The sequence below is a fragment of the Rissa tridactyla genome, chromosome 1, assembly GCF_028500815.1.
Source record: "Rissa tridactyla isolate bRisTri1 chromosome 1, bRisTri1.patW.cur.20221130, whole genome shotgun sequence".
NCBI lineage: Eukaryota > Metazoa > Chordata > Aves > Charadriiformes > Laridae > Rissa > Rissa tridactyla.
This window is the reverse complement of record NC_071466.1, coordinates 138993385-139019640: the sequence shown is the minus strand read 5'-3', so window position 1 is coordinate 139019640 and position 26256 is coordinate 138993385. Positions and strand designations below refer to the sequence as shown.

The 26256-nt window shown below is 38.4% G+C and overlaps 1 protein-coding gene across 5 annotated transcripts in view; it reads left to right on the top strand.

Moving 5' to 3' along the window:
* Positions 1-26256, top strand: part of LOC128908446 (potassium voltage-gated channel subfamily KQT member 1-like) — a 516130-nt gene that overhangs the window by 70852 nt on the left and 419022 nt on the right. For all 5 annotated transcript variants that reach the window (XM_054198677.1, XM_054198695.1, XM_054198699.1 and 2 more), the window contains exon 11: positions 2279-2441. In XM_054198677.1, the coding sequence (XP_054054652.1) occupies positions 2279-2441 (163 nt within the window). The remainder of the gene's footprint in view (positions 1-2278; positions 2442-26256) is intronic.

Below are 26256 nucleotides of genomic sequence, written 5' to 3'. Positions count from 1 at the left end.
CAGTGTAAGTCACTGATGACACTTAACCATTTTGCATTCATTTTGCATAGTAGTTCATACAGAAGGAATGGAGAAAGCTAGTTTAAAAATTTATGTTTGCCTTCAACATGTGGCTGACAGTATCTACGCTTGTCTTGCTCAAATACTTCTCTCCATGGTACTTTTCTTTGCGTCTGTGTGTAGAAATTTGGACAAATTCCTGAGCTGTGGCTGCAGAAGAGTGAAATAGTGTTTGTCAGGTGGGATTGCTGAAACATAGTTAGGTAGTTTCATTGGCGAGCTTGCCTAGCCTTCAGCCACCCCTTCTGGAAAGGCCCAGGTCTGCAGCAGGCCTAGCTCAAATACCCAGGGTTTCTAAAGTGATGTTAGAGGCCTGGTTTTAGGCAGTGAAGTCCCACTGATGCCTATTGCCCAGCAGAGAATTGCAGTACGATTTCCACGCAGCACATGTAGAAAGCTTTATCAGTGTGATCTGTGTACGTGTATATAGAATCATAGAATTGCCTAGGTTGGAAGGGACCTTTCAGATCATCTAGTCCAACCATCAGCCTAACACTGACAAAATGTTTTGGTGTTACAGCAGTACAACCTACTCGGTGCTGAGCAGAGGGTCTCATAGCAAAGTTACAATCTCGTCCTTAACTAGAGGCAGAAAAACTGTGAAGAAAGAAAAGGGTGAAGCTGAAATAAGGCTGGGTAGTACGTTTTGCTGAACAGCAGGCAAACCATGGTGGGAGAGCTGAAAAAAATTTCTAGCTTTTAGTGCCCTTAGTATTTTCCCTCTCTTTTCTCTAGTGAGAGGGACTTCCCTAATATATTATTAAACCTGAACTTCCCTGTGAACTGCTAACCCTAATTCAAGAACATAGTAATGGTTCTTTCATCTCTTACCAAGGGACTATCTTGTCTTGCTAAAAGAGACTAGTTCATTCTTTCTCTACCTAGCCTCTTATTTTAAAGACTTCACTGTGTATTGATCATGTCGTGCACGTTGCAGCTTTTTATTCTCCAGAGAATTCCTAGTTTCTTTTCCTGCTATGAGAGCCCATAATCTTTCCTTTAGGAGCATTTTGATGCATGGTAGTGCATCCACTGTCTACAATAAATGCCCATTTCTACTATTTTTCATGCCCTGTTTGATTAATTTTGAACACGCTTTTGTTTAATTGCTGCAGAACTGAACACAAGAATGAATTCCAAAAGACTGAATACAGACTGTAATAAATTAGAATTGGTTTACTTAGACCAAGTAGCATTGTCCCATTTGTGAATATATTGAGTCTGCAGCTGTTTGTCTTGATATGTGCAAATACTTATGCTCTTTGTTGCTGATCTCAGCTAACTGCTTAGTGGTCACATCAGAGGCCAGAGTACTCTGCAGAATTGAGTGCAGTAGCCCTAGATCTCAGCTCCTTGTCAGAAGGTTACTGGAGCATCAGGCAAGTTAACGTATGCCTCTTATCTCTGTTTTGAGATGTGAGAGTAGTAGAACCAGGTGGGACTAGAGCCAAAGGGTAGGCAGTCATGAAGACTGGAAATAAATGCTATGTTGTGAGAAGCAGTATTTATATAGCTAGGTGGTGGCATCATGCAGGAGGTAGACAGCACAGGCTGTGTAGTCAGTATGTGAGTGGCTGTTTTGTTGGTCACTTCTAGTCACAAGGGCAAATGGAGACCAGCCTTGAAACCAGTTAAATTCAAACCTTCATTTTTCATTCTTATGTACCAACTGTAGGGTGTTTAATAAACACTGCCTCTTAGGCTTCCAAAATCAGGAGAACTTCAATTTTTGAGGCAGGAGGAAGGATTTATCTTCTCCTGGTGTGCCTAATTCAGCCTTTTTGGTAAAAGGTGAAATCTTCTGTAGCTGAAAAGACTGCACAGTGCCTAGCTCATAATTCAAAGTCTATGGTTATGTTTAATTAGAACTTCAGAAAGATGTTACAGCTAAGCTGTTGTGTACTCAAGTGATTAGTATTTTGAGTGCCTTGAGTTTTGGACCCAGTTTGAGAAATTTTACTTGAGACCTGATTTTCAGAATGCGTTAGACATTTTCTCCTGAGAATGAAATCAGATTTAAGTTGATAATTCAGAATCAGCCACTTTGAAACATTAACCAAGGATGTAACACTTTCACTGAATTTCAATTGCATTCTTTAAAAAAAAAGACAAAATAAAGTACAAACTCAGATGAATTTACTGCATAGTGAAATTCATATGTGTACTTTTCTGGTTTTGATAAGTATCTTCTGATACCATCCCATTTCTGCTACCACAGGCAAGAAGATACAAAAGAAAAGGGAAACTAGGCTGTGGTAACGGTTCTGCACCTGTGATAAACCCAGGAGAGAATGCCTTGTCTATTCCTCAGATCACTCATGATCACATTGATGAACAAGAAGACAAAAAAGATGTGTCTTTCTACATTGATGAACCAGGAGGTAATTTACTTTCACTTATGTTCAGTTTGGCATTTTTTAAGTGAAAATGTTAAAGTGACTTGAACTGATGAAGGGAAAATGTCTGTGAAGAAATAATTTAAAACTAATCAGTAATGCAAGATACCTCAAACCAAGGGCAATTACATAACAAAAACAGGGAGACACAAATTAAAGGAAATCTGTAGATTCATATGGTGTGAACACTAAAAGAGCTGTCTTTGTTTACCACAGTTAACTCAATTAAGATTTTGGACATAGCATTAATTTTACTTTTTTGAACTATCTCAGAGCTGGATGGAAAACTTTCTCAGATCTACCCCACCTTTAAACTTTACCTCACATAGAGCCTGAAGGAAGGAAAATAAACAGGAAACATATCTTTACATTTTTACAGCACTGTCTTAAACATTGTGCAAATAAATTGTGATAGGAACACCTAAATATTTTTATGCCTATGTCAACCAAGAGGCTTTGGTAAGTGGGGTTTTTTCTTGCTTCATTTAAAGTATTGTGTGTTGCTGTAAGTGGCTGTTGTATTTCAACCTGGAAATTTCAACCTGGCTGAATTTCACTGCTGAGCTAAAATACTGCTTTGTTTGTAATTTTTTTTTTAATTTTGTAGTGGAAATGTGGCTATGAGATAGTAATGTTTACTATAAAGTGAGGGGTTTTTTGCAAAGCTAATTTTTCTGCCTTTGTGTTGATATCCTTTGTCTGATGGGGTTGGGGAAACTTGTGCTTGTTCTGGATCTGCTAAATCTTTAGCTCAAGGGGAGATCGTTTCCTCATAGTCTGAGGAGTTATGTTCCATACCCAGAGGCATGCAAAGCCTTGCCAAGTTAACTGAGGTATCCAAAGATGCTGGCTCTAGTCAAAGGTATGTTATCATGTGGTGCTTTGACTTAGGTTTTCATCTGTCTTTGATAAACCTGAACATCGACTCTGTATAAAATTGCTACTTTTATGTGACATTGAAGCTGACACACAATTTCAGCCTGGAGAGAGTATGGCTGCAGTCTTGATGTGATGGTTTCTTTATTAAAAAGTACTTCAAATATTTTTGCTCCCAGAGGGAATATGTAGCGTCTTCTGTGTTGAACACAATCAAAAGTAGGAGTTTCACTCAGTTGTTCTGACTTTACAGACTTGCTAGGTTGTATTGTCAATGCAACCGATGTCATCCATGCTAGAGCAGTCAGTCAGATGTGGAATAGCAGGGAGATGAGAGCTGTGGCGTGTTGAGGTACATCTGCAAGGGGTAGGAGCATCTGCCTCCCATAGGGATTTAGAAAGACCTTCAAGCCTCTGCTTCGTGCAAGAGATAGCCATGAACTGCCATTGTGGGAGGAAGAGTTTCTTGCACTGATGGAGGTTTTCATTACCCCTCATGTTCTTTCTTATGACTTATAATCTTGTGTAAATCATCTATCTGTCTATTTGAGGTCAGAATGCTTTTCAGAAATGGTGGATTTTTAATTGTTGTTTGACATTTCCAGTGCTTTTGTAGGGTTCTGTGAAAGGGGACAAAAGGTGTGACAAAGGTGTGGCTTATAAATAAAGTTGCTGCTTTAACTACATTTCTCTGAACAGAATTCTATGTTCATTCACACATGTTTATTAGAGCTCTGCAGCTTTCCTTGCTGACCATGTAATAGCAGATTTTGCTGAGTGTCTTTTGATATTGTGGTATCAGTCAGTGATGGACAGAAGCAGCAAAGCGTTGTGTAGCTTCTAACAGTCCTGAAGACAGTTAAGATGTTGAAGACTATTGTTGTCTGTATTGATGACCCTGCCAGCGCACATTTATTCACTTAAGCTATGTTCCTTGAATGTTCATAGTTAGTCTGAGCAAAGCTCTGTGCATCCGAGGAAAGAGATTGAAAAGACAAGCCTGTATCTTTTTCTGCCTGACAGCTTGGCAACAGAGGAAAATAAAATATTTTTTTCACTTTTTTTCTGAAAATGATTTCTTGTACTCCTATTATAGCTGGTCTAATTTATTCTAGTTCTGAGAGAAAGCCATGCATATTATTCCCTTGCCAATTAAGTTTTATCTATTTTTCATTTTCTTTCACGTTTTCTTTTAGACAGCGTCAGGCGTAAGTCACACTTAATTTGATTGTCTGATTTATTCCTTCTGTTGCAAATCTTCCAGGAATGTAGTTGGCTAACTCGATTGCTCAATTGACTGAACATTCTTGACACCTCTCAAAAGTTTAAACCTGATTTCTCTCAGTGAAGCTCTCCTTGCCAGAATTAATATTCTTCTATTCTTGGGAAGTGGAAGTACTAGGCTTCAGGCTTGTAAATGGTGGTATTTTTTTCCTCTCTTAAAAAGCTGAAAGTAGAAAAGACAGAGAAAATAATTTAAAAAGGCAATTGAAAAGAGCCATGCCAGCTTCTATTTCAGTATTGCTAGAGTGCAATACTTTATTCATTGGTTGTGGAGCTGGATGTTTTACAGATGATGGCAAACTTCAAGATTGAATTAGATCACTTTTCATAGGCCTGACCTAGGAGGAGCAGAGCTGTTGCTTTAATGCTGCTCTTCTAGTCGGCTGCTCCAGTCAGATGTGAGAGAGACTGTAGGGAGACCTGAAACAAATGCCTGGCAAGTGCAGAAATAGACTGAAATTAAGTTAAAATTTCCTTGATAAAGGAGAGTTTTACCTTAATTCAGGATCTGCATTGTGTGAGCACACCTTTTTTTTTTTTTTTTTTTTTTTCATGAAAGCAGGGTTTTTCTTAGGATATCCTGCTAATGTATCTATGTCCACCTAGTATCCTTAAAACTTGCATAGGAGGCATATCTTTCAAAGTTAGGCAAAAATGCTTTCCTTTTCTATATGAAGGTTTGAGAAAGGGGAAGCCTTATAAAGCCTGTAGATATGATCGACATTAATTATTGAAATAAAATGAGATTAACTGATTGAGATAAAAATGAGATAATTGCGTATGTGTAATAAAAAACAGGTATTGGATAGTGCATAGTGTAGAAGCTAAATCTTTACGTGCCATAAATAGTGGAATCTTGAAGCAAACACCTGATAATCTAAAAGAAAAACAGTTTGCACTTGGTTCTACACCATGCATGGGGTTTAGGATCTGACGAACCCCATCTTCAGTAACCGTAAGAACTTGACCATCCTTGCAGAAATGGAAAGGCCGAAAGTTTTCCACAACAATAGATTCCTTGTTTGAAGTCAAACTTCTCACAATGAGGAAGCTATTTAGAAAGACATTAAAAAGGATCAGCTAAAGCAAACATGGATTTAAGAAAAAAAGGTCTGGAAAATAACTGTGATGCTGAAGATACTCTAGTACAGCATATTCTTTTCATGGATATCTATTGCTTCTACTGAGGAACTCTTTCATACCAGGGTGTATGGTTTAATTTTTTCCTGTAGTGATTTAAAGCCCTCAGTGATTTCATTCTCACCTGAGATTACAGCCATAATTGTTCTCTGTAGTCTTGAAACTGATCTTTACCTGTAGTTCTGTCAACCATGGTGCACACGCTCCCCTGCAACAGGGTGTGTTACCAGAATGACGACATGTATGAACTCTCTGGCATTGTTAATGTTCCTGTAAGATTTAAGAAGGCACTTAAATACCAAGATGGTAGTTATTTATGATAGCAAGAGTGAGTGGCAGGTCATAAAGATGGATCTAAATAGAAGAAAAACAAATAACACTTGAGTGTAACTGAAATCTTTTACATGCACTTGAGTTTCATCTTCAAATAACAGCTATTCAGTGCAGTGAATAGCTTCCCAAAATGAACTGAATACATGTTTCATAATGTGTTTTATTAGGGAGGAAAAAATTACAAAAATGTGAGAGTTTTTGGACCCTGAGGGTCAGCCTTCTGGGACATCTCCAGCAGATGGAATATATTATTCTCTGTCAGTTATTTTAGGTTGTATACACAACTCATTATTGTAAAATTTGTCAAAGTCACAAGACTCTCACAGTGATAAATCTTTGCTGGAGTAAAAACAAAATTCCCTATTTATCACTATGCTTTTCTGTTTGCTTTTTGGAGTTTTTTACATGCTGACAATTCCACCCCACCCCCGCCTATTTAAAGCAAAACTGCACAAAAGTAACTTTTCACCAGGAGACGGGAGAGAAATGTTATTTTCTATGACCCCCAGAATACCTTTGTAAACTCTCTTATATGAAGCGTGTAACAGTGTTAATGTTGATTTACACTCTCTGTAATGCTAGTTTGGATGCTGACATTCCAGAATTCACCTATCTAGTAATGGGTTGGTTGTTCCTGGAAAATGGTTGCATTTCCATTGGGGAAAAAGGGCTGCTTTCCTTCAGTGGTGTAGATGGATTACAATCTGCAGTACATATAAAGAAGCAAACATATTAAATGAAGTGGCTTCATAGATTCCAGTGCTGACAAGCTGAGTGAAAGGTGAGGAAAAAACATGTGGCTAAAATTAACAGAATAAAGCAAACACCGAAGCTTTTGAGGGTCTGCATAACTGTCAGTAAGTCAGAAAAGCATAAATACAAAGATATACTCCAAATTAGCAAGAGAAAGTATCCAGATACCATGCTTCTGAAAAACGTCATGCTCTTTAAGTAGGTGACTTTAGCAGATGCTGGTGGTTTTGCTGTGAGAATCTATGTTCAGCATAGGGCTGTTTAACCTCTGAATTTGTCAGTCAGTTCAGGACTTGTAGGTACTAATGGTACTTGCCTGTGAGTAAGAATTGTGGAAATATATTTGTACACCTTTACTAGAAAGTTTTCAGTTTTTACCATTTCAGCCCTGGCAGTCCTGAGTGAGAACATTCAGTGAATTCTGTGGTAGAACTGGGGGTGGTGGGTGGTGTAAGGGGAGATGGAGGCTGAGAGGAAGAGAACAGCTGCCCCTGCCAAACCCACTCTTACTGCTGATTAAATCAGGCAGCTTTTGAGGTTTAAAAATTTATTTTTGTTCTGCATTTATTCAGCTCCCTGTTCTGCCTGATTTAGGGCCAGAGTTTAGATCACCAGTCCCACCGGACTTGGGCAGGGACTTCGGACCAGATGGTCCCAGAGACCACGGGAGTGCATAGTGAGAGATGGTATTTGCAGCTCTCTCAAACTTTTTCTGTTTAGTAATGTCAATAAAACTGAGTTTAGACTTTTTTTATCCAGAAAACATTTTTGCCTCATCAAGGACAGTACATTTAGATGAAACTTCATTCTGTTGAAAATGTTTCAACTAACTTCAGTTGTGATGCAAGACTGAATTTAGCTGTTCAGTAGCAAAAGAAAATTTCTCAACTATGGCAGGGAGACTTTATGATGAAGTTGGCTTAGAATAAGCACATGGTGAATGACAAGTTTGTGCTATAGAGTTAAAAAAAAACAACAATTGAGCAAGAGAAGTCCTGTCCACCATGGACAACTGGCAGTGGTGTTTCTGGTAAAGTTGACTATTAGAACTGGAAAAAAGACACTACCAGCACAGCAGTGGGGAAAAAAATAACTGTGAATTGAAAAGGAGGGCATACCCCAGGATAGGATGTTTTGTTGACAAAAGTTAATATTTCAGATTACTGTTAAAATCATAAAAATGTAGAAAATTACAGGAGCGAATAAATTATATTTGAGTCAACATGTTGCCTAATAATGAAAAAAAGGCAACTTTAAAAAGTGAGATTAAATGGACCTAATAAATTTTATAGTTTTGGTAAGCTGTTTCACAGTACTGATGTGGTCCTGATAATTTTTGCTCTCTGATCCAGAATATACATTGTGATAGTCTTGCTAAGTAAGTCTCTGGGCAACAGAAGGAAGGAAGAAAATCCAAGACCCTGTCATGAGAGTGTCAAGGGAGAATTCAGCTGTTGACCATAAAGACAGAAAATCAGTTTTTCTTTTATGTTTGAGCAACCAGCAGAATGTTCTCACAATACAGGACCTTGTGGAGTTTTCCTGACATCTGTGTCTGAAGGAATGCACTGGAAAAAACTATAATTCAGCTAGGTCTTCAGTAGCCTTGGTACAGAAGGTGGAGAGTAGAAGCAGAGGAGAGCCTGCTCTACCTTTGAGTTGTACTGAGATTTGATTAAAAATATGAAAGGCCTGTTGGAGAGTAACCATAAAATGATAGACTTAGCCAGCCTTGGGAAGAAGAGAGAAATGAAATAGTTATTGGACTTTAAGAATGGAAACTCAGAATTAATAGATAAGGTATGATGAGAAGCAAGAATAAGAAGTGTTGTGCTCAAAGTCCTCTTTATAAGAAAGAGGAAGCACACATTATAAAAGTAAAACTAGAATTTAGGGGTAGTATAACTGAAATTTTTAAATCTAATTACTATTGGTCCAGATCTAATTGTTACCCAAAAAATCAAATACAGTATTTTTTTGCATATTTAAAAAGTTACAGTAATAGTAAAAATACAATTTAAACTCTAACATATACTTCTCAATTTCTACCTATTTTCCTGGCATTTATGCTCATCCTTCCACTGCTCCTCTGGGTCCTGACATTTCATTTGCTGCAGAAATGAAAGGCAGAAGGGGAAGTGTTACAATGAGTTGTTGAAATCTGGTGTCCTTCATAGGGAGGAGTATGATGTTTGTGGTGATAGCTGCTTCTTCCTCTCCCGGGATCCACTTGGGATCGCTTATAAATGTTTCCTAAGGCACTCTTACATATTTCCTCGTTGGTGTGCAGCTCCAGGTTTCATCTGAATTTACTGTATATGTTCCCTTTTACATATGTGAAATAGTATTTCTTTGTTCTCTGTTACCCTTAAAAACAGTTTTGTCCTGCTCCAGGATTACATTTTTCTTTAACTGACCATTAGTTAATTGCTTGTAGCTGTGGGTTCTCCGATGCCAAGCTTGTGCCCCATCTCTTATCTCATGCCTGTACTCCTATACGCTGCCTCCCACATTTCCATTTCTCAAGGCCTGAGATTCTGCCCAGCCTGTATTTCTATGAACTGTGCCATTATTTCATTTTAAATACCTCATTCTACTAGAATAATTGCTTTTACTGCTGTAGATATGAAATGATGGTTGTACAACACAAATATAAAGAGAAGTAAAACAAGTTATGTATAGACACCTGGTCAATTAGAGAAACTGCTGTCACAGCTAAATCACTTAAAGTCAGGCCAAGAAAAGTTTGGACAGAGCAGGCCTGAGAAGCCTTATTTGTTAGGTCTCAATACAAAGCTTAGGTCCAGTTACCTAATGTCCCTAATACGGGACAACACAGAAGAATTCAGGAGACATAGGAACTCCTTAGTGAATTCACATGCATATCCTAAGCTGTCACTTTTCCAAAATGTAGGAAAGATAGAAACAATCTCGGTAAACTGATTTTTTTTATTTTTTTTTAATGATCTAAACTTGAGATGAAAACCTATGCAGAATGGAAGTTTAACCCCATTATTAAACATAACGTGTAAAGAAAGTAATGATGTTGGGAAATAGTTAATGCTTTTTTCTTTGCACTGAAGATTAACACTGAATTTGCTAAAAATGACATTACAAATTGTGTTACTTGTTATTATTTGGCTAATGGCTTAGTGAGCAGCAAATCAAGCCAGAACAGAAGATAAAAGATTGGGAAAGATACACTGAAATCAGATTGCTTTTGGTTATCTGGGCTTGCAGAGCAAATATCTGAGGAGTAAGGGAATGATCAGAAACCTGAGAGCCACTAAGAGGACTCATAGAGCCATGCATCTCACGAGCCTCCTATAAAAGAGCACATAATGCATACTTTGAAAGGGAGGGAAGGAGGAATTTCCATCTCTAGGAAAGTCCATTTCATAGAAGAATGCTAGAGTGGTCAAAATATTTGTAAAAACCAGACAGCAGGAAGGAAATAAGCAACAGTTAACACGAATTGTTATGTCAAGAGCAATTGCATCAGATGGTGTGAGGCATTTTTCTGTGCTGTAGCAATATGCGTCGTAGATAGAGAGAGACAGAAGCCAGTTTACATACTGGTTTTAATCGCTCTTTCCTGTCTCATCCTTATATGTGCATAAACACAGGATCTGGATTATGACCTAGAAAATTAGCTTTGGCTACTGTAAAAGGGATGAAAACTTATTGGAATATGATACTTAACAAAATAGTTACCTGGCGTTCACTGTTTAAATGAGAAATCCATTTAGAGAGGTTTCATAGAATCATGGAATGGTTTGGGTTAGAAGGGACCATCTAGTCCACCCCCTCTGCCATAGGGAGGGACACCTCCCACTAGACCAGGCTGCTCAAAGCCCCATCCAGCCTGGCCTTGAACACTTCCAGGGATGGGGCATCCACAGCCTCCCTGGGCAACCTGTTCCAGTGTCTCACCACCCTCATGGTAAAGAATTTCTTCCTAATATCTAATCTAAATCTCCCCTCTTTCAGTTTGAAACCTTACCCCTCGTCCTATCATTACACTCCCTGATAAAGAGTCCCTCCCCATCCTTCCTGTGGGCCCCCTTTAGGTACTGGAAGGCTGCTATAAGGTCTCCCCAGAGCCTTCTCTTCTCCAGGCTGAACAACCCCAACTCTCTCAGCCTGTCTTCATAAGAGAAGTGCTCCAGCCCCCTGATCATCTTTGCAGCCCTCCTCTGGACTGGCTCCAACAGGACCATGTCCTTCTTATGTTGGGGGTCCCAGAGTTGGATGCGGTACTCCAGGTGGGGTCTCATGAGAGCAAAGCAGAGGGGCAGAATCACCTCCCTCGACATACTGGCCACAGTTCTTTTGATGCAGCCCAGGATGTGGTTGGCTTTCTGGGCTGCGAGTGCACGTTGCTGGCTCATGTTGAGCTTCTCATCAACAATTCTGAGCCTGGTGCTATCAATTAGCCCATCAATGGGTCAGTTCATGGACTAGAACTGAATTTTTATTCAATATGCAGTTGCTGTCAACTCAGAAGTGTCTGAGAGCACTTCAGAAGACAGCCTGTGGGCTGTGAGCCTCCCACAGAGGCAGCAATGATCATGCAATTGGCTCCTGTCTCATGTTCTCGGGCTGATCCTGTATCTCATTAATTCAGTCATCTGTCTCCACAGTTTTGATATCAAGTACAAAAGCAGCTGTTTGACCTGGTCTCTGGTCTGTTAACCATCTGTTTATGGTACATGATGCCACAGCGTGGAAAAGATAACCTTCTCACTGTGTAGCACTGGGGGATGTGTTGCACTCAAATGAGCCCTTGTAGGCAGTGCCTTTTCCAGTAGAGCATAGCACTGCAGCACATGCCCTTCTTGAGGTCATGTGATCCAAATTATTTTGGGGAGGTGACGGCAACCTCTGAGAGAGGAAAAGAAAAAGCAATTTGGGATTTAAGGCTTCTCTTTTTATGGAGGGCTTAAACTCTAGAAGACCACAGTTTTCTAATTCTGTTCAATTATTCAAGTAACTTAAAAATTATAATGCAGATTATGCACGGGGAAATGGGAAACTAATATACCAATGGGAGTTGCCTGGGGAAACAGTCTATGAAATTTACCTTTAAAAGCACCAATAAGTATGTGCTACACAATTTGGGTTTTTCTCACCGCTACTCCTTTAGAATCTCATCTTTTTGTTAAATGTTTCGATGAGGTAGCAGCAGTCTCACTCCAGTGCAGCCCAGAATACAGAATATGGGGTCTAACATGCCAAAGTCCAAACTCCAAACAACAGTAACTTAATTTCAAAATTCAGTCTACTACTTCATGTGATGCAGTGGATGAGAAAAGGGAAAGGGGTAAAAAAACCCCAACCAGCACCTAGGCCGGTAGTAACATACAGAGCCATTGTAGTACTGTAGACTGTGAGGTTTTCCATTGCAGTTCGCTAGTGACTGTATGGAAGTGAAGGCCTTTTTGAGGTACATCGGAGCCTTCTCGCTGAAGGTGATGAGCAGGTACTTCATCTTATAAATGGGAATAAAGGCAACTTTTTGCATGTCTTTTTTTTTTTTTTTGGTGTATGTGTGTTTTGTAAAAAGCCAAGGATCATCAGCTTTTACCTCAAACTCTTTTTTCCACAAAAGAAGCAGAAGCAGCTAGAGACTGTTAAAATGAGAATGGAAGACAATGACAAAACTCCAGCATGTAGTATTGGGCTGTTAGACTGCAATGGAAACCCTGTTTTGGTGTTGAGGCTGTATGTAAAAGGCTTGTCTCCTCTTGAGGAGGGAGAGATGCATGAGTCAGTGTTCCTGGATTCTGTTCCTAGTTCTGTTACTGATTTGCTATGTGACCTCGGGCAGACAATTAACTTACTGTGCTTCAGTTGCGTCATCTGTTAAATGAATATGTCTTGTCTCTGTCACAGAGATATTGTGAGTCTTAATTGTTTATGAAGTGTTTTTAGACTGACACAGCGCTACAGAAGTGAAGAATGCTATTAGTCGGTGTAATATTAAACATAGGCCTACTCGTTTATTTATTGTTAGCATAAACAAGGAGGAGTGGTAATTGGGCATGTCAGCTTTTGCAAGAAGAGAAGCTGATTTTGCAGAAAATGTAGTGAATGCTCTGTGAGGAAAATAAGATGTGATTTAATCCAGAAGTAAAGCTACTTTTTAGCTACAAAAACTTGTTCTTTCTGATGGGAATGACATTATTGTGGGAGATCAGGGGACCCCATTAAAAAACAATCATGGCTTTTTTGATTAGGTCTACTTAAATGGAGGAGTAGGTGCCAGTAAATATACTTTTCATGTTGAATATGTGACTAAATATGGCTTGAAAAGCATGTATTTTACATATTTTTCATTATATGTCAGCTGGGAAAGCTGAAAAGATTCCAGAATTAGAAGTAAAATAAACTCTGGTTCTTTGGGGGTGTGTGTTTGTGTATATATGCAACACTGATCATTACTTTAAAAATGGAGAAGAAAAAATTTTAAGTGTTTTCTTTTTTTGGTTTTGCTCTGTGTTTAGATACCCAGGTGTTAGACACTTTCTAAACAATTTTAGTTTGCTTGATATGTCTCTTTACAGAGCATGCTGTTTGCAGTCTCATAGAAGATGCTTGGAAAATAATTTTTTATATACAGGGATGCATGGTGTTCTTCCAAGATTTTCCCAATCACAAATCCATGGGAATCTTTGCTTTTACTTCTGTGCATTGGAAATGCTTCCATGCACTGCCAGGAATAAGTGCTGTGATGGAAAATCTGGCCTGTCAATTTGCCTAAAGATATATGTGCAAGGAACTTTTTATACCTTTCTATCAGTTTAATCCTATCAGGTGTAAAAAACACTGTATGCCTAAGTAGGAGAAAAGTCTAAAAAATAAAACTTTGTTTAAACCTCTGCACATGGTAAAAATTGTCACATTCCAGTCAATGATCTTTGGTTTTTTGCAAGTAAATGTTCAAGAGCTCTTAGAGAGGAATAGCTAGGCAATCCCCGCTTTTAAAGTGGTCTTGTTTGCTATTACATTGTGAATTTTCACACTTGAATAACTTTGAATTTATACCTGCCGCACCTATCGCTGGCTATGATTTTCTTTCTGCTGTTCTCATGGTATGTGCAAGAACCTGAAATCAATGCACTTTGCTTTCTTGTTTGAGATGGAGTAGTCATTAGGGTGATGCCAGTATTGCACTGAGCTGCTGGTCTAGTGACACTTTAACATTTTGCTATTTTATTTCTACTTACTCCAGTGGAAAGGAGTATATACAATGAGAGTTGCTGTGTCTTAGGCATGTGTATAATTGAGTTATTCCAGAGAGATGATTTTTTTTTTTATTGTTGAGTTTCTTCCTGTCGATTCTGATCTGCATAAGATCTGGCAGACTGGGAGTGAAAAGAATGTTGTTCTGAAGACTGTCCACAGTCTCTGTTAATCATGAAACCCTAGGAAAATAGGTACTGTACCATGTGTCTGCCAGTTAGAGGTAGTCAGAACTCTAAGAGCGTTTTTCATGACTATTGCAAAAAAGAAAAGCAGCTGCTTGTCATTTACTTAACCTTGCTTGGGCTAAATTTAATCAGTGGAAAACATCTGGAACTGATTCCCATTCAATTTGGAGTGTCCACTAATCTGCTGTGTACATACAACTGGTGCACCTTTAGCATTAGAAGACTTGGCTAAACAATCTTTTGCAATATTATTATCTTTTGGAAAGAAAAGAGGAAGCAACAGTAATTTCCTAATGAACAAACATTTGCAATGTTCTGTATAGGTTGCATTGTTCATTGATTTTTGTGCAGCTGTTGTATGAAATCTATTGATCAGAGTTAATAAATTTCTAAGTGAGTAAGACTGCTTATTTGTATTGATTAAAATTGGGCCAAATTCTGAACTCTTTAGCATTGCTTGACTACAACTGATGAAACAATTTGACCTTGTTACTGTTTTTGACAGAATGCAGTGTTGAATTATGAGCAAACTTTGAGCATGTAAAAAGTTTCTGCCTATGGTCTATGAGTGGTTTTGCTTAAATTTGCAGTGAATATCCCAGCTGACTTGGCATTAATTTCTATGGGAATTCCTCTGGGGTGAGGTCCACAGAGACTGGGGGAGGGGGAAGAGCGATGAATTACCTTGGACATCCCTTCCTCTCTGCTTTGCCCCCTGTATTAGGGAGTTCTCTTGCTTTTTCTCTCCATGCCAATGTGGGTAAGCCTCCTATACTGCACCTTCCTGTCTTGTATTATAAAAAAATACAGATGTGATCAGTGCTACTCAATGCAGCCGAAAAGTACCTAGCTTGGAAATATAAAGCAACCCTGATGGCTTTTTAAATTATGTGTTATTTTAATAATGTGGTTGTTTCTGTATTAAGCATCTTTCAGCAGTGGCAATCCATCATCAAGGAAAAAAACTCCTGGGTTTCCTCTCTTTTATTCTTGCTATGGTCTGTAGCATGTGGTCTCACCAACAAGAGAATTGTGTGTAGTTTGCATGGACTTGAAAACTCCTCTGTAAAAGGAGAGGAATATTTTTTTCAGCTTCGAATAAGGTGAATTATGGGGAGAGCATCTGTAATACCATTCTGATAACTAATTCCAGGAATTCTGGCTTGCACACGACCTGGTCCTGAATCTGCCTCATGGGTATGTAAATTGTGACCATGTTCTGACCCTTTGGATCCATTTGTGTTCCTTTAAGTATTATATTATGCTGAGTTCTCAGAAATCGATTCCAGTTTTCAAAAAAATCTTAAGCAGCATAATGCCAGTATTTGTTGCTAGTGGCTTTTTCATTCTGTTTTTAATGGGGTGAATCAGACCATGGCAATGGGATACTCTAGACCTGGTTGTACTAACTCAATTAAGATCCATTTCAGGTCAGGTTGACCTGAATCTATCCTAGATTAGTTTGTGCTGAGTGAGCCATCACGAAGCCAGTGTGTGCCGGCAGCCCTAGATAGAAGTCTACAAGTTTCTCTTGCTGTTTATTTGAAGGGCTCAGATTGGCTGCTGTTTCTGTAACCTTGTAAAAGAGAGAGAGAGAATGTGCGCTAGTTTTTGGTGTGCACAGGGGCCCATCAGCTTAAGGTTTGCAGGGATGAATTTAGACAGCCTGCTGAGCAGAAAGTATATGCAAAAGTGCACACAAACTTGCCTTAGCATAATAAAATGCCAGTGTTAAATAGGACTTTTCCTTTTCTTACTGTAGAAATGGTATCTCTGGAAGTTCTGTGGTTGCACCATTTCTAATAAGGTAAAAATCACATTTATAAAACAGTAGGCCTGTTTATATGTCACACAAATGACAAATTTTAGCTGATAGAGGTCTACTTGGGTAAGATAGTAATATGTTTTTACGGGGAATTACTTTGCCTGGTAAACATCCTCAATTTACATTTACAGTCTCCTTAAAGGGGTAAAGATGTTCTTTGCTAGATAAATAAATGCATTAGTATATACCAAACTCCAACATGGACTGGCTGGAGTCAAAACAGTCTGAGGGGAAAATACTTCTTGAACCTCTCTTACAAATGGGGAGCAAGGCAGTTTAGGTTGCAGTCCATAAAGTCTGTGTCAGTAGCAATTTCTAAAAACAGGTTAATTTGAACAAGCTTGGCGTTTAGTATTTTACAGCATTTAATTCAGAATAAAGCTTATTTAGGAGACCTCTGATACTCTCCTCTTCTACCTCCTTCATCTCTATATCTGCCTTCCCCAGCATTGAATGGACCTTAGTTTGTTCCCACTTCATAGGATGCAATCACCCATCAACAGTCTTCTATCTCCCTCCCTTCATTTAGAGGCTGCTGCTACGGGGTCATGCAATTCTCTGCATGAGACAGAATTGTCCAAGAAATTTTTCCAATGTTTATCTTGTGGCATTCTTCTTGTGGCAGCTTCTCTGCCAACCATCTGAAAATCTATACTGCAGGGAGATAAGACTTCTTAGCTTTGTACATCCTCCCTTGTGTAGCACAGGTGTGTCCCACCTCAAATGCTGTAATGTGGCTTTTTTCCATGAGACTGTCTCCAATGGAACCGGTCATAGCCATGAAAAATGAAACAATTGTTGTAGAAAGGCACTCTTCAATTTCAGTGATCTCATCTCAGCAGTTGCTTTTGCAACTGAACAACTCCTTCAGGGTAAATAATATCACTGAATTGTCTCCATGCTGCCAGCTTTCCTTTAACCTGTTGAACTGCAGGTAACCGAGTGTGTTGTGCTGGCTGCCCATCTATAAGGACTTTGGAGTGGAACAGGACAGAGCTAAGGTTTCTGTTGTGAATCCCTTGTAATCTCAGATGACAGTGATGATTAGATGTAGGCATAAAATGTCAAGCAGATTTTTCTGTGGCATGCTAGCAAACATCATCATTATAATAACCTTTGCAAAGCTGGAAATGCTTTGAACCAAGCAGCAAGATCTTCCCTTCACTTGTGCCTTCAGCCTAATTTAAACCTGTTCTCAGATGGAAAAAGGACCATATCCAAATCTGGATAAGAGAACACTAAAGTATTTATAGCTTGAAAGCCAACTCGTAAGGCGTGGGTTTTGGGGGTGCTTCTCCAGTAGAAAAACATAGTCATGAAGAAGTAACTGCACACTAGGAAGTAAATGCACAAGAGCATCAATGAAAAGGAAGGGGGGAGGGGAAAGCAGATCAGGAACAAGGTGCTAATTTCTCCCTACAGGTCTGAAAGCACATCTCCAAAAGCTTTGTGTACAGGAGTCAGTTGCGTTTATGATGTCAGGAGGCAAATGGCAATGAAAATCTTTGGTCTTAATGCTTTAGAAATGTAATGAGTCTTCACATTATTCTCTCAAAAGAAGTAATTGGCCTCTTGGCCTATGCCTTTGTTATTTCCAGAGTCTGTAATACCTCTGTCTAAAGATTTATTGGAATAAAATTCGTTTTACTTATATCCTACCTTTCTAGGGTTTTGACATGGCGCTTCACTAGCGTTGCATTTTTTCCTATAGCAGTATTAACAGTGCCTGAGACCACTGCATGAATTTTCCATTCATTGGGCAAGTGCATGTTCAGATCTCTACTAAAATCAGTGTAAACAAATTTTGATATATTCTCAACTCCATGTGAATGAATTTACTGAAAAAGAAAAACCCATCAGCAACTCCTGGATGCCACCTCAGCCTTGGAAAGTCTTACAGCTGCAAACCACAGGAAGTTCTCTGTGAAGCTAGCACTGTATATTTGTCCTGTCTTTCTGCATCTGCTCTTTACCTCTGTTGAAGACAAGGCACTGCACAATACAGTTCTTTGTCCTGATCTCTTGTTATCGGATATTAGGAAAATCCAGCTGTTTTGTGTGTTGCAGCAGTTATTCAGAAAGTTATTCAAAAGTGCAAACCATTCCAGGACGGTATGTGTATGTTTGCATTTGAATGACCATGGAATCCTGCTGCCCCACGCCTTACACTTACCGAAAATATATATAGTGAATCATCCGTTTTGTCCACATCTAGTGGATGAAACAAAATGGTTCTTATTTCAAACCATTGCTGGGTGAACACTTGAGAAGTCTTAAATATTCTTGATGTAGGCTGCATACCTGGTGTTTGCCCAAGGCAAAGTTAGAGGCAGGATTACCTGTTCTATTCTAACACAGTCTTTGAATGCAATAGAAATTGTTTTGGAACAAAGTGCCTTTATTCGTCTTCAAAACCCAGCCTCCCTATATCAATGAGCTAGTAGCCATGCTCAGAATACAGACTTAAGTCAGGTGTGCTCTCGGCTCTATCCACTGGACACAGGCATAGTAAGTAATATCGTGCTTTCCTCAAAGGTCTTTCTTAGCACTTAGGCAACAGCAAAGGCTTGTGAAATCTACTGTGAGGAAAATCAAGCTGAAGTGATTCAGGAAGAACCCTTCAAGGTAGTGATGAGACTGTCAAGTATTTGTCATTCTCTCAAAAGGAAGCAGTACTCCTTAGTGTCTAAAATGTATTACAAAACAGTGTTTCTGGTTCAAATGTTTGTCAGGGCTCATGGAGAATTTCAGTCTTGAGCAATCTCTTGTTTCAGCTAAACATGTATTTTCCAGTTTACCTAAAAAGTCACATTAACAATTTTTTGTGAGGTTTTTACTAACTTAAAAAATTTACCAGAGGACTCTAACAAAGTCATTCTGGAGACACTTTTATTCCAGTCATCATATGATCCTAGCATATATGATAAGACGGAGGATGGATGTTGGGAATCACTGTTTTGATTCTTCAACGAGTTAAGACACCGAGTGGTATCTGAATCTCCTAAACCACAGAAAACTGAAGGGAATATTCTGCAAGGGTAGTCTGTGGCTTGCCTACCAACAAATAGCAGAACTTCTTTAGTCAGTCAGTGGCACAAAGAAAATTGCCCTAATCACATTTGCAGTTTAGGTCCTCTTGACAATGTCTCTGAAACCATTAGTGATGTTTAGAAAACAAATTGTACTTGTTTGTCCTTTTTTTTTTTTTTTTACTTAAAAGAAAAAATATTTGATTGGAAAGGCAGTAGCATGGAAGCTGTTTTTTCCTCTGATGCCTGTTAGGGCTCAATATCTGTAGCCATGTGTGTATATATAAAAATGTTGACTCTGATAAACCATGAGATTAAAGGCAGTAAGACTGATAATTGAGCCATGTCACGTTCTTGTATGGCAAAGTTGAATTTATGTCTCAGTCCTCAGCAATGTGGCAAAAATCAATAGCTTAAAGAAGCACAGATGGAACCACAGCCTTGTGAAGGGACTGATAGTGTAAGAAAATAAATATCCGTTGAGATTTGTATAGTATTTACTTTCTCTGAAGATGCTGATCCCAGTCAAGTCACTCCTCAAATTCAGCATTCATCCAGATTTCTCTTTGGGATTGGCCAAGTTGTACAGCCAGTTCATAATGTACTGACCGTTGTATTCAGCAATCTTGGCACTAGCAGCAATCTCTCAGTTCTTTGCTTTTCAGGGCTTCACTGCATATCTCTTATAGACAAACATTCTTTGCTCTGTGGAGATGCATTTTATGGGGAGAGTGGGTCAGTCAAACTGAGAAGCACAAGGTGAGCTTAAGAGTGAGCTTTTTCACCCTCTTCCACGCAGGTTCTTTGGCGGAGGGAAGGGTGAGGCACACAATAAAGCTGTATGTCTCATTACGTCTGTCAGTGGTTCTCACTGTCACTGTGATTTTTTTCAAGCAAAATCATGGCCTGATGCCAGAGGAGAATCAAGGTCATCCTAAGCCTCAAGAGCTACAGGACACATTCAAATGTGTTTCCACAATGTCATCAGTAAAGAAGGACTTTGGCCTCTGACTGAGGGCATGTGTCAACTTAAAGTTGTATCTCAGTTACAAACATTGCTGTTCCCTTGTCGTTTACAATTTTTTGGTTGCTATTAGGAGTGTAGACTACTAACTATGCTGGATCTTCTAAAGCTAATAATTTGAGTCTTAAAAAATTGATTTGAAGTCATATTTTAGTTGTAGCAGCAAAAGCTCATCAGCTTCTTTGTAATTACAATAAATTTAAGACAAACTTAAAAACATCCTAAATATTTCCCAATGGAAATTCTGAATAAGCAATATGAGAAAGTGGAAGTGTAGTATTAATAGTGAATGCTCGTACGGATTGAGCTCTGAAGTACATGACTAAAGACTTCGCGAGTTAAATTTTAAATAAAACGTGATCAGTTGGTTTGCAGCATTTCTTGGAAGGTAACTTCTGAGGGGGGCTTGTGCTTATAAAATGTTACAGTTCAAATTCTATGATCTGAAGATCCGTCATTCAAAATTTGTGTAATATTTGGTACATAAAACAATGGCTATTTTGAATTCCTTTTTCAATAGTTGTCATTTAGACTTTTCCTCAAATTACTGCCCTACCTAAAAATCTTCACATTCAACACTTAGCAAATTGAGAGCAAAAGTGTTTGAAATAGGGAGGGAACACTACCATAAAATGTTGGTTCTTTTCACCTGGAACTTAAAGGATAATAACAGCTGGAGTTTAGGTAGGAAAAGTTTTGATTTAGTGCAGTCAATAGCTACAGATTATTTTGCTGAACTTGCTTTGAGTTTCAGGACAAATATGGCAATTATTTCCTGTAGTATTAAGATTTACTTTAATTTACAGCATTTTTCCAGTCAGTACAGAATAAGCAGATTGATAACAATGTTGTATGTCTTGAATTAATGATTAACTGCTAGGCAATGGGAAATTGTTCTGTAAGGATTCAATTGTGTAATGCAAAGAACTGCAGTAGATAAGCAAATAATGGTGGCATATTTCACTGTAATTATAATAATTGGAGGTTTGTGTCCTTGTGAGTCAAAACATTGACAACAATTCGGAAGATGTTTCTAGCAATATGTGTGCTTTGACCATTAACAGTCATGAAAAATAAAAACGTTTTCAGACTGGTTTATTTTCTTTAATAGCGACACTAAAACCGAACTTCCTTTTTAAAATAAACATTTTTACTATAATGGCAGTTCTGAATCCCATAATGGAAAGTAACTCTATATATTTATATTACATGATACATTCCCTATGTGTAATTCTAAGAGTTTGTATGTGTTAAGAGCTCTCCCTGCAGAGCTCACAAGCTGCCAAATTACCTTTCACTAGCTATTAATTGTTTCATTTTAAGGTCAAGTTCTTCTTGTCCTTTAAAAAAAAAAAAAGACAAGCCATGGAGAAGGATCCCGTTCGAAGCTATTTTTGTCTTATTTTTCTTGACTGTTCTTACTGTATGTTTTGTTCTTCAGAATAACTGAACGAACAGTCAAGTACTGCTAGCCTTAAAAAGTCAAATGCATTAGTATTGGTGACTTGAATTTAGTCATGGAGAGCAGATCTCTGAACATATTCACAAGCTGTAGATGGTATCTCCACCTCTGAAAACATGTTCAAAATATCTGTGGGCACAAGGATTGTGTCAGATAAACAAAAGAAACAGAATGAGGCTTCAGTTAAGAGAAAAAGAGATATTTTTCAAAGTTGAAATGAGTCAAAATATTTTCCTGTAGAATATTGAGAAACACGGTTTTCTTGACATCATACAGATACAACTTGTCTTGTTATATGCTTTCCCAAAGGTGTCCAGTTCATGTTCCTTCTGGGCTAGTTGTGGTAGCATTTAGGCCTAACGTATGCAGGAAAAGTAGCTCACTGCTGACAACAGATGTCAGCAACTTATTCTGTGTTGTTTCAGCCACCAAGTGTTAATGGCAAACGTAAACTACTGTGGCAGAATTGGAGCTACTCTGCAGAAAGCTGTGACTGCAGATGTGCCCAGTCATTGAAATGTTTAATGCAAGGCTATTCAGTATTAAACTTGTAAACCAGCAAAGAAAGAGAAACAGGAGAGGAAGGATATATAGGGCTTTCTTGTTGATGATCAAGTTGAGTTGGCAACATCAACATGCTGAAATATTTCCCAAGACAGATTTTTGCTGGGAGATATTTGAGGAGATGAGGTACCTGCTTTCCTTACTTGAAGGAGGATAACCTCAAGGGCTGGGAAGTGCTTAGGTAAAGATAAGTAGGTAGATGGTTTGCTTTGGACAAGTGTTCTTTTTCCTATTTATGTCACTTACTGTATTTTTGCTGCTGTCACAATCCTCCTACTGCTGTCATGTGGCACAACTTGATAGCTGAACTCTATCTTCTGTGCACTTCATTCTGTGGGTTTCTCTGAATGTTCCTCTTCCCTAACCGACTAGAAAAATCTGTTTTCAAACCTTTTTTGCCAGACCTTACCCCTTATTAACATCCATATCAACCACATACGTTTGACAGAGTTTAGAAGCCTGCGGGTTTTTTTTATGTTTAGGAGAAATACCTTTCATAAGGAAAAAAAGCATTACTTTTTTCAGGAACAGAGCCCACAAGAGAAGAAATGTTAAAACAAATATGTCAATGTTCACCTCTATATCCACATATAAACCTGGGAAGGGCTAACTACCAGAGATACACAAGTAGAGACCCTGGATCTTAAAGGATGGGAGATTTCTGTGGGTGATTCAGGTTGAGAATGAGAAACCCCTCTAGGGTTCCGTGTAGGCCTTCTGTTTCTCTGACTTCCTTGTCTTTGGGGTCTTCTAATCTGTTTGGCTCAGTAAGAGAGGGGAGAAAGTCCGTAGAGGTAAATTTTGTTCTAACAAGTAGAGACTCTAAGGGCACATTATGCATACTTACGGAAAAAGGTATCTGGCTGGTGGAGTTGTATGTAAACCGAAATGCTGTTTCCTTTCTCCTGTGAAAGTCAAGGAGGCCAGAGCATCCGGGCAGTTGGACCACATACCTAACCATGTCGTAAATATCTATATTACTGTCCAGCATGCAGTATGATTAAATGGCAATAGTGGATGACTACAGCTCATTCACAACTAGATGCATTTAGCGCTATTTAAAAAAAAATAATCACATCTGATGTTGTTTTGGAACAAATTTTAGCTTGCTATTCTGGCAAGGAACTGCAAACAGCTTCCTCTAGCTTTCTGTTGTGGGTCATTCACATGAGGAAAACTGTAAAACTATCCTGAGAATAACGCAACCAGAAATATAAAAGTTAAAGTAGGTAGATTAGTAGCCTTCTTTGTCACTTATCTCCACATGCTCATGTTTTTAGTTGATCGTTATGGCTTTTATCACAGCACAATAAATAGACATTTAAAAATAATTACATTGCTCAGATTAAATTGGCCAAGGAAAATCCTTTCTTAACGCTTTTGAAAGGGACTGAACTGAGTGCAATGGAAATCATAGCTTGCTATCTGAACAGATAGTGAGTGGCACCAACACTGCATGCTTCTCTACTATGCTCCATTAATCTCCAGTTCTCTTCTGACAGGTCATATCTGTGTATGAGGAGGTACTTACAGCTCTTTGTGCAGTTGGTCCCTGACCGCTTTTCTGAATCTATCAACAAACCTGCTTGTCAGTTAATGCCAAACATTACACAGGTTCAGTGGTATGGATGTTTGCTCAGTCTACAAGTTATTTTGAACGAAATATTCAGCTAAATATTTTAAGCCAACATGTTTCATTTAAGGAAAATAAATTGATTTTGTGCTGAATGTGCTTTTTCTTAAGTAGATCTATGTTTATGATGCTGTAGAAAATTTTTGGTGGGTTTTTTGGTGAATATGTTGCATCCTTCTTGTTTGCTAGGTCTTACAAGTATGTTCAGGCAGTGGGGTAGGTGACAGCACCTTCATATGCATTCAAAAGTATGTTTCATTGTTTTCTCTCTGCATGTTTCCCAGTACTATGTGCCTTTGTGATTCTGAATTTTGTGTTGGTATTCATTTACATCTCCATGCTGTCCCATTAGACATGTAATGAGTGATTGTGGTTCCATGGGGTGTAAGTCAGTATGTAATTTGGCCTGTGGGCTTATCTAAACAAAAGAATGTACAACAAATAAAGTCAGCATTAGTGCATTTTGAGTGCTGATTATTTCAAATCAGATACACAAGAAACCTGATGTTGAAGTTTATCTAAACACTTGCAGCCGAACGTGTAACTAAGTACAGCAGCAATCCCGCATGGCACTTTTTGCATATACTCAACAATATGTTTGCAGCAAATACAAATTTATTCTTATCCTCAGTTCACTTTTTTCAGATGCTGTTTTATTTCTGTTCTGCTAGAAAACTACTGTTTAATTCATTTTGGTCTGATTCTGTGGGTCTTCTGGGAGCAAAATCAAGTTCAGGGAGAACATACAAGAATTGCAGTATCAGCCATGTCTCTAATGACAATGAATTTAGATGCCTAAAATTAGGTATATGAAGTGGCTTGGCTTTTTGAATTGTACTGGGCACTTGCAGCTCTTAGAGTTGTCTATGGGACAATCTGAGTATTTGGCATTTGCAGATGGCTTACATTTGAGTACCTAGTAAGGATTTAAAATCCCAGCTTCAGATGCTCAGGTTTTTAACGCTTATACAGAAAACGAAAATAAAAATAGCTCTTTCTTATTTAGACTAGTACTGAGTACACTCCTGACACTTTAGTTCCACAATAGTAATGAAGAAAAGCTCTCATAATAGAACTTCCATAAGGAAGTTATTCAGTCTATGCTAATGATGTGTTTCGCCTTATTCTTCCAACATGACTGCTCAGATGAGCTTGAATACCATTTGGCTGCTGAGATGAATAACAACAACAAGTTGAAGAGGTTTTTAAAGGCAGGCTGGTGGTCAGGTGTTGGACAGTTATAGGCGCCTTGGCTTTCATAGGCCGTTAAGTTTCCTTTTTTCCTGAGGAAAGTAAGTATTTGAAAGTGCCTTAGTCTAGGCCCCAAACCAGTTTGCCTCTCTATACAGCTTTAAAAATACTGCGTTTTGAGCAGTGAGGTGATAGGAGTTCCTGCCACAAGAAAGAAGACAGGAAATAATGCACAGTTCCTCCCTGTGGATAAAGGAACCATAGTCATGCCATGGATTTTCTGTCAAGGTGCAGCCTTACATATAAAATTAAACAAATCATGTGTTTACTTCATAGACATTTGTTACATTGAGTAGTGGAGCCTGGTGTTATGAGAGTGTGTTTTAACAACTTCTGATCTGAAAGTCAGTAAGCAGTCAACTGATAGTGTCAACTTTTAGGCTGGATTGATCCCACCTACCTTGCACATGGATTCAAGATACGTGCATTATAAGTATAATGGCATTGTCTGAGATTAGACTGACAGTCATTCTTCAGAGATGCCTCCTTTTCCCTTTCTCCATTGCCTGCAAAGAAACCAAAGGTTTTTGGCTCAGATGTGCCACAGAGTGGAAATGAACAAAAATTAAGAGGTTTTCCTTATTTTCCCTAGTGCTGTGTCGCCCACAGTGCATATTGTGCGCATACAGTCTTTTAAACTGATAATTGCTATGGAAATAGTTCAATCAAACAGTGAAATGTGCTGTCAATGAAGCGTGCAGGGCAGATTTTTTTTTCAAGCGCATATGGAATTTAGGAAATTAAATCTTATTGAACGTCTCATATTGGAAAATTTCGTTTAGGCACCTTTAAAAATATCTAGTCAGTTGGTCTTACTGTAAATAAGCTGATAAACTTGCTTTTTTTTCCCATTGTTAAACATAAAGTTACAGATGAAATTGGGTCTTTATTTTAATATTTCATTTGGTTTTGTTAACAAAGAAAAATTTTATTATAACTTAAAGTGCGCTACGTGGCATAATAATTTTGATGATGTGTCTGATCCAACTGAATTCAGTAAAAAATAAAAATTAGGAGTATATTTCCATTTTAACTGTGTATATTATGAAGAAGACTATTATGGATTTATTGTTTCTGTTGTCAGTTTACTGTTCATACTAAATTCTTGCTAAGCATATAAGAGTGATAAAAACATATCTCTCAGAATGCTGTCTTATTACTTTTATCTCGCAGGTTATTTCACTTAAGAGTTT